Source organism: Salvia splendens, chromosome 4 (assembly GCF_004379255.2).
Source record: "Salvia splendens isolate huo1 chromosome 4, SspV2, whole genome shotgun sequence".
NCBI lineage: Eukaryota > Viridiplantae > Streptophyta > Magnoliopsida > Lamiales > Lamiaceae > Salvia > Salvia splendens.
In genome coordinates, this window is record NC_056035.1 from 8,544,004 (window position 1) to 8,553,907 (window position 9,904).

Here is a 9,904-nt window from a genome sequence, read left to right on the forward strand (position 1 = left end):
AGATGAATAAATATAAAATTAGCCAATTCAATCGGAGTTTATATATAGGTATAATGTGAAACTATTAATGCAGACAAAAATAAAGAAAATTGGGGTTTTTGGTGTGGTCCAGCCCAAACAAACTGCGGAGCCTCTCTCCCAAATCGAGTTATATAATTTGCTCGAGTTTTTTCTGGTCTACTGGTTAGGGTTTTTGCCTCCACTCTCTCCCGCTTTCATTCACATTGAGAGAGAGAGCAGAGATGAAGACAATACTTTCATCTGACTCCATGGATATCCCCGACGGCGTGAAGGTTAAGGTGAAAGCCAAAGCGATCGAGGTCGAAGGACCCAGCCCCAGGGGAAAACTCTCCCGCAATTTCAAACATCTCAACCTCGATTTCCAGCTCACCACTTATCAGCGGCGGATCCAGGAATTTATATTCGGGGGTACGAGTCATATGATAAATCGTTATATAACATACCAAAAATAAAAACTAATACTAAAAGCAATCATCGTTCTTTTTTGAAATGGCTACCAATGTTAGTTGAAGTTGGTGGGCAAAGCAATGTACGTAGTAAACGCTTGGAGTATCTTTCATGATCAAAGTCTTGAGTCCATGTATTTCACCCTTCATGTTACTAGCTCCATCATATCCTTGCCCTCGAATCTTGGATGGGCTTAATGAATGTTCAACAAGTAAAGTCATAATTGCACTTCTAAGAGACAAAGATGTAGTATCACCAACATGAACAAGACCAATGAATCGTTCAACTACCTTTCCCATTTTCTTTTCAACATAGCGCAAACAAAGAGCCAATTGTTCCTTTTGGGACACATCACTAGATTCATCTGCTAATATAGCAAAGTAGTCATCACCAAGATCATCCACAATTCTCTTCATTGTTTCTCTAGCACAACAATTGATTCATCTGCTAATATAGCAAAGTAGTCATCACCAAGATCATCCACAATTCTCTTCATTGTTTCTCTAGCACAACAATTGATGATGTCTTTTTGAATAGTTGGAGATATCAATTGACAATTTCCAGGGGCATTTTCCAAAGTCACTTTTGAAATAACTTCATTATGTGCCTTCAACCATTTTAAAAGTTCAATAAAATTTCCCCTATTAAGGGAATCTTCACATTCCCTGTGACCACGAAATGCCATGCCTTGTCCCAATAGGTAACGTAAACAAGAAATTGAAGCCTTGAAGCGAACATTATATTCTTTGTTAATCACATCACTGACATTATCTAAAGAAACTAGAATCGATTTCTTTTTGCCATCCCTCAAGTTTACATATTTCTCATAAGCAAGATTATGAGCACTTCTAACTCCACCAATATGTTTTATAAATCGTTCCGGCTTATTCCACGACTTAAATCCTTTATTCACAAATGCATCTCCCCCTGCATTAAGTCCAACTTCATTCTTGAACAAGTAGCAAACAAAACAAAATGCAACATCTTCATCCATACTATATTCAAGCCAATCCCATTTATCAAACCATGAAACCATAAACCGACGACGCGAACCTCCAACTTCTTTTTGATATGCTTGATGGGGTTTCCATTGTGCGGTCTGAGAAGGTCAAGGATGAACTTATTTTGTAGGGCAATGACATCGAGCTCGTGTCTAGATCATGTGCTTTGATCAACCAGGTAAATATAGCTCTCTGATTATGTGTTTGTATGTTATGTGTGAGATTACTATCTGCACAAATAACTAAATATGACTAAGAACTAGCCAATTTTTACATCTTACTTTTGTGTTGCATGTTGTCTGACAACTATACTTATGCTAGTATTCATTGGGACAGAGATGCCATGTGAAGAACAAGGATATCCGAAAGTTCCTTGATGGAATCTATGTGAGTGAGAAGGGGGCCATTGCTGTGGAGGAGAATTAGGTGAATTGTGTTTCAGTGATTTTAGTTTTTGACATATTCTTAATTTCTAGCCACTCCCATTTTGGGAGTCCTAGTAGGCATTATGCGAATTTCTTTATCAGTTCTTGTTTGGTTTGTGCTTGTAGTAGTGGTAGTTACGCTGGATTCCTTTGTGTTTTCAATTTTTGGTTATAGAATACACATTTATTGTGCTATACGAGTTATCTGATATTGTGTCATTCTGGGAAAACTGTGCTTGAAATGATATCCTAATGAATTTGGACTGAACTAAACAGTTTTGGTTTAAACTCTAAATCAAATCAGACCAAACTGTATTTTGACTTAAAAGTAAAATGCTGTAAGGAAATTTCTAATCTGAAAGGAAATGGAGTTCAGTGTTTTTATGCCCTATTTCTTGCCCCACATTGATCTGGGTAATGATCGTCTCATCTATGCATACCATGTAGAATCCTTTATATTCTAAGTCTAATTTCTCATGTTCTCTAACAGCGTTGGCCCTACTCTTGGCTGCTCGGAATATTATAAGTTTGATATATTATGTAATTATGGATATGGATAAAAATGCTATTTAAGTGCAAGATCTTGCACTTAACTCGTAGGGCTTTAGTGTTTGTTCACTGTTATCTAGATTAGGATTTTCTGATAATGTAGCATCTTTTGCCTTTAATAATCACATTTAATAAGGAAGGAACACGAAATGAAAAATAGAAAATTTATTTCACTTCATAGAATGAATAGGTTTAAACACCGACTTGCGGTTCTTGATAGTACTACATTATGCTTCTTTCTATTCTTCTTTCTTATCCTCCTTTGGCACGACATGAGTTTGTGCTTCCTCTTTCTTGTCCTTGGGTGCTTCTATTCCATCTACCTCCTTTACTTCAACAGTTTCTGCTGCCTCCTTTTCTTCTACCGTTTCTGATACCTCTTTTTTCTCGTCCTTTGGCTTTACCTCAACTGGAACACCTTCCTCCTCCACTGGTTTCACCTCAGTTGTTTCCAGTTCCATCTTCGGAGCTGGTTCACAGACATCTACCAAAGTAGTAGTTTCCTTGTTCTCATCCCCATCTTTCTTCTCCTGAAACAATCCATCGAAAAAGGGACACATCAATTAACTCATTTCATTTGTTGATATAAAAAATGGAACAAAAAGGTTTAAACACCGACCTGTGGCACTGTCTCTGCTGCTGCAGCCTCAGGCAACTCAACAGGCACCTCAGGCGGGGCGTGTGGCTTCCTGATAGCGGGAGAAGGCATCTTCCTATTGCCCATGTCCTTAGGTTTACTCGCACAGCCTCCCATGATATGCTAGGCGAGCGAGTTTAGAGACAACGGATGATCGGAAATTTCACAGAGGTTTTTCTGTATCAAGAATAGGCCTTTCGTTTCTCTCTCCTCTTTTCTGATATGAAGGGATTATGTAGAGGCTATCCGGACATGCCTGCCTGTTAGTGTTGACCTTATTATTATCGTTGGGAGCCACACCACACCTTAAATTTAGTTGGCAGTTGGCATATTCTTCGACTTCTTTACAGGTTAGTTATGACCGTTACAAGACAAATATCCCTTGTATCCTTTTTCTTCTGAACAAGAATTTCATGTTTATGTTTTAGTTTCCATCTTGAAATACTATGATATCCTTGTACACGACGTAAATGAGCTCATTTTCTTAGATTATTTCGCATGTTTTGTACGTAGTGTATGCTATGTTTTGACTTTTGAGCATGAAAAAAATTAAATAATTGGTTTTTTATATAGGATCTTCATTGTATTCGAGTGGTTGATAATTTCTAGATTTTTTTAGACGAAGGATATTTTCTAATTACTTCTCCTTGTTTGCAAGTTTATTTGAGACCATAGGTTTTGATCCTATTCAGATTAGTCTGTAATAATTGTGTAAATGGAGAATGTAATGTGTCTATTTTTTTAATTTCCTGGCTTCCACTTAATAGTGATATGTTTACGGCCGAATAATTCAAATAATAATGGGGATATAATCAAATGCAAATTTTAAATATGGTACAAACTTCAAACTATGATCTGGACAATTAGAAAATGTTAACAAATGATAAAATAATACTCCCTCTATTTTTTAAAAATAACAACCATTTCCATTTTGGGCCGTTCCTTAAAACTGGAAACTTTAAAATCATTCTATTTTAGGATATGGACTCAACAATCCACTAACTCTATTTTCACAACTTTTTCTCTTCCCCTCTCTTGCTTTACTCATTTTTCTTTTCTTCTCTCTTACTTTACCAATTTGCATTAAAGCCCGTGCCGTTTCAAATGTTTCTATTTTTTAATACGGAGGGAGTAGCAACAAAAAATGTAACACAATATCAACGGTTTATGCTGTGTTGAAATTGTGTTAGACATTTTTTGTTGCTATAATTTTGTCATCTATTGACATTTTCTAACGGTTCAGATCATAATTTGAAGTTTGTACAATATATAGAGTTTGCATTTTATCACTTTCCAAAATGCATAAGTAGCATCTAATTTGGATTATTAGTAGTCTTAACAGTAACAGGTTGGAACTTGGAAGCCAGACATTTACTAACCAGCACACGGCATTAATTTTATTAACAAAACGCAAAAGATTTAAGAGAATTTTATTTTTCGAACGATACTAAAAATAAATTATTATCCGGTTTAAATATTATGGTCTATAATTACTTTATCGGATCTTACATAGTTAAGCGTAGATTTGATTTGCAGCAAAGTTGGCAATATTTATTTATGTAGTACAGTAAAAATTTTCCCTTCTCCGAATAATTGTTGTTTACCTGACTAGTGTCAACACCTGTGTTATGTACGAGACATAAAAATTTTAAATTATGTGTAAATAAAGATAAAAGAGTATGAGTTAGTTATAATAAACAATTAATAGTAAAAATAAATATAGAATAGAAAAAGAAAGGAAATAAAACATATGCAAATAAAGGCAAAAATAGTAATAACAGAATAAAAGGAACAAAATAAACATCTCACCAAAATATGATCTACAAAGCACCAATAGTTCATAAGTTTTGGAAAACCTCTTTGTAAACAATATTTACAGTCGAATCACCCCTACTATCATCATCCTTATGTTTACAAACCAAAATCTTCAGACCTGCACGACTCGTAACTCTAGATATAGCAACATACAACTGTCTATGACTGAAGACTGGTTTTCGTAAGAATAACCCAACATGAACCAAAGATTGACCTTGACTTTTGTTAATAGTCATTGCATACGACACAACCAAAGGAAATTGTCGTCGTTGAAATTTGAATGGCAACCTTGGATCAGAGGGGATCAAAGACATTCGAGGGATAAAAACTTTATGCCCAACATTATGGCCATCCAACACTTGTGCCTCCAAAACATAATCACCCAATCGTGTAATTAGCAATCTTGTGCCATTACATAATCCATTCGAGTGATCTATTCCTTAGCAGCATCATAGGAGTACCAACTTTCAGCAACAATCCATGATTTGGTGTACCTGAATACTTCAAGTTATTCAAAAACTAAACAGAATGTAACTCAGCTAAACCACCCGATGTCGAATCTGAGTTGGCAATACTATCAGAGCTCAAATAAAAGCGACCTTCAGACTGATCCAACGACATCATGAATTGATTAACCTTGTCAACAATCTCCAACGTAGGGGCAAGTATAACACGATCATGCAAGCAATCACTCAACTCTTCATGATTCATATAACCTGGATATATCTTCAAAACAATTATTTTCAAAGAATCACCAGAATTAGACAATACAATGTCAGAAGGAAGACCAATAGTCACTTCACCATCATTTGAACCACCAAGAACGCCATCTCCAACTGAAGCAACCCAAGAAGAAAATTCCTTCAAACGTTCTGCTTCATCACAAGATGCGGCACTCAACAGTGTCATATTTTTTGTAAGCATCAGAACCGTACAATTCTTCCAGAGGTAAGAAGAGTTAATAACAACATTCACAACATCTTGCCTACTACCTTTAGGAACAACAGGCAAGATTTGTCGAAAGTCACCAGTCACCACCAAAAATAATAGTTTTCCCACCAAATTGTTTCTGCATACTACTCTCATCGCATACACGCATGATATCTCTAAAAGTCCTATCCACAGCTTCAATGCAATGTTTATGAATCATCGAAGCTTCATCCCATATGATAAGCATAGCTCTAACAATAAGTTCAGCAAGCGCACTCCCATGTTTTATGTTGCACGTGGAATCTTCATCAACATTTATGGGAATCTTAAAGCGAGAATAGATTGTTCTACCTCCAGGCAACAACAAAGAAGCTATGCCACTGGATGCCACATTTAAAACAATTTCACCCCTCGAACGAATCCCGGCTAACAAAGACCTCCAAATGAAAGTTTTACCAGTGCATCCATAACCATAGACAAAAAGCATTCATCCACCATTTGAGTAAATAGATGGCATAATAGTATCATGAACATGAAGTTGTTCATCGGTAAACTTGGAAAGAAAGTCCAAATGTTCTCTTCCCAAAGCTTCATGATCATAACACAACTCATCGCTAATCAATATATTTTCAAATGTTTCAAAAAACTCAGATTTTGGATAAGGCATACCTTGGAAATCAAGCAAACTTTTCCCAACATTTAACAACAACTTCTCAATCTCCGCTAAAGCAAAATTTTGGACATCCTCATCACTCAGCATCAACACTACAACAAAATATAATTTTTTATTTTACTAAACAAAAATATTTAAAACAAAAAAATTACAATAAGCATCACCGTGAAAATAATAGTTACCTGGATGACTTCTCAATTTTCGTTGATTATACAAAACATCTTCAGATAAATACTTCCAACAACTTCGCTAAACAAAATTCGGTTTTGAAATAGATTGTGACGTCAACAGACTAACAAAAAGAAATCTTATGGAATGCGCAGAAGACCAAAACGATACCTCAATAATGCCATCAACATATTCTTTATCATCGTCCAACAACCCTAAAGCAAAACATGCATCTCGGAAGGTATCATACTGAACACCATTCACACATCTAATGTCTTCATATGACGTAGCTCCTTTAACAATATTTAACAAACATCTTATATCACCAGAACCAGGAGCGACATAAAACAACCTCCCAATGGAGAAACGTTGCTTTCTAGGTTGCCAATGATCGGTTTTCCAAACAAATTTGGCAGGAAATTCACCATAAGTGAGATCACGACCTTCTGAATAAATCTTGTTTGCATCCATCCAACCCAAAAACTTGCTCTGATGAATTGTATTTCGATTCAAAACATTATCCAAACTCTATCTCTCATAAAAAATAACACTCTGCTAATTCGGAAGGTGAAAACTTAGTCTTTCAACGGAGAGATCTTTATACTGAATCTCAAACCCCAAAATTCTCCAAGCAGCTTCACATGACGAAATGTATCTACAATCATAGTACAAACTAATTTCATCCATTATTTGATCAGAAGCATCTGCACCGGTTTGGAAAAAAGATGTAGTCACACGATCATGGCCTTTATTTATGTACTTAAATAAATACTTAATGGATTGGGACTGATTGCACCACTCGACATTAACGTGACCACCATATTTCATAAGTAGAGCACGATTGTGTGGAACAATGTATATATTATCCAGGGGCACCCCATCCTTCACAATAACACGACCACTATCTCTACGTCTGTAAACATGATAACCCTCATCGTTGAACATCGTGGCATGAACAAATTTTTTTGGAAAGTATTTTGAACAACTTCCATTATGCATGCAAGGAGAAGATTTTCGAACACCACCACATGATCCATGCATCATATACTCCTTAACATTCTTATAATAGCCAGGATCATTTACTGGATCAGGAATCTCAGCAGAAATAATCTCATCAATACGTTGGGGCCGAGGCTGTTTATCCTCATTGCTTAAGAAAAGAAAAATGTGGGAATGAGACAATCCACGCTTCTGAAACTCAACAGTGTACACCACTGCAAAAAGTTTAAACAAAACATTTATCAAAATTTTTTAATAAACTTAAAAAATCATACAAAAAAATTATTAATGAATGTTATCAAACCTGCTTTCACAGCTCCAAAGATTTTTTTGGTTTTAATATCTCTTATAAAACCATCCAACTTAACTTTAAACATCCTATATACAATATCATGATGATTATCTGATTTTAGACCCTTAACAGAAAGAAATCTAATAATTTCTGGCCACTTTGGATTACACGTAAAGGTAATAAACAGAGATGGATAACCAATCCATCTACAAATAGCCATGGCATCTTGGTAATTCTTGATCATATATCTTGCACCACCAACAAAACTGGAAGGCAAAATGATTCGTTTACCATGCATAGAACCATCTATATCACCTCGTAGTACAACCTCCGCCAGACCACTATACATCTCAGCACTCAACCTTTTCTGTTGGGTTCTCACTAATAGTAGACGACCAGTCTCAACCATAGTATAAGCATTGACAACAAATTGTTGGAATAACCGTCGAGAATACAAAATAGCAGAACACTCATTCAACCTATCATGCAATCGGTATGCAAAAAATTCATTTGGGCTAACTCTCTTTCTATTGCCTGAAGAAGTGTCAGAACCTGACAAACCAATCTTTTCACTATATTGATCATCGCCGTAAGCGAAAAGCAAAGGATACTGTAGTGCAAGATAAGAAGGATGTAGTTCATTAATACGCTGCAATCGACCATATCTTTTTTCAACAATAATATCCCGATCACCCAAGGCTTCATCAAAATCACCAACCACAAGAACAACGATCTCAGAAACAGTAGCTAGGTTATAAGTCCTGCCATTCCTACCTCTCTTGCCAAGCAACCTTAAACTAACATTCGGGTGGTTTTCTTGATTAATTTTCTTTTTTGACCATTTGGAACGTTTTGACCAAAACATTTTCTTCATCCAGCATTTTTTTGTAGATCAAACACTATTTCTGAATGAAGATTATTAACATCATCCTTTCCCCTGTAAAATTATATTTAATTCAAAACAAATGAAGAAAAATTCAAACTAAATAGCTTATTCATTTTTTCTAAATAAAAAAATAAAAATACCTCACAGCTTGTATTCTATTGTTGATCTCATTTTCGGTATCATAAATGTATAGTTGGGCAAACTTCAGAGGGCAACCATCTTCTGGCAATAAACTACCCATTAAGTGGTAATTTTGTCCATGCAAACGAAATACATGTGGGGAATGACTGAAAACATTAAAAAACCTTAATAATAATCCAAAATGATAACACAACATAAAAAATTGTTCATATTCTTCCAAAAAACATAAGATAAGTAAGCAAAATACCAAAACTCCACTACTGACTTCCCTCAAAAGCCATTAACACCACGCCATTAACACCACCAAGTTTCTCTTTCTTTTTTAGTTGAACACCATTAACATCATCGCCATCATCACAGTGTCCAAATTCCAATTCCAGGCACCTTTTCACAGAGGCTTCAGCAGCCCATTCCTTCCCTTTCCCATTAGTAGCAGTTGAGAGATCAGGAGTAAGAAAAACATTCTGAGAAACCTATAAATATATTGAAATTAAGTTAGTAAACAGTTAAAACAATTGCAAATTATGAAAAAAGTAAAATCCCAAACACTAAATTAAAATACTTCATCAACATCAGCTCCAAAAGGAAATTCAGATCTTTCGACACACCAATCATTCAAATTCTCATTCACAAGAGTAAACAAATTATGTGATTTATGAGAAACCTAAAATTAAATGAAATGTCATTTTTTGCACTAAGAAATATTAATATAAAATATGAAATAAGTAATATATATACCTCAGCAAGGTCATTTCCAAAAAGATGATCAGATAACTTCACATTAGGTTCAAAAATTTATTCATCCAAGTCCTTAGGAATATACTTGCTAACGACCTCAGGTATAGTGCACACTTTGTTGACAGTAAATGGGTAGCTCCTATAATACTCAATATGATTTTTCAACTGAAGCTTGAACAAAA

The 9,904-nt window shown here is 35.3% G+C and overlaps 1 protein-coding gene and 2 pseudogenes across 1 annotated transcript; 1 reads left to right on the top strand and 2 right to left on the bottom strand.

Moving 5' to 3' along the window:
• Positions 1-242: 242 nt before the first annotated feature.
• Positions 243-1,895, top strand: LOC121800602 (annotated as a pseudogene).
• Positions 1,896-2,682: 787 nt separating this feature from the next.
• LOC121800603 (uncharacterized protein DDB_G0279979-like) lies at positions 2,683-3,167 on the bottom strand. The gene is made up of 2 exons (XM_042200138.1): positions 3,063-3,167; positions 2,683-2,973 (listed from the first exon to the last, which is right to left on the bottom strand). The coding sequence occupies exons 1-2, from the start codon at positions 3,165-3,167 to the stop codon at positions 2,683-2,685; spliced, it is 396 nt and encodes a 131-aa protein (XP_042056072.1).
• Positions 3,168-4,918: 1,751 nt separating this feature from the next.
• Positions 4,919-8,831, bottom strand: LOC121800604 (annotated as a pseudogene).
• Between the last annotated feature and the right edge of the window lie 1,073 nt (positions 8,832-9,904).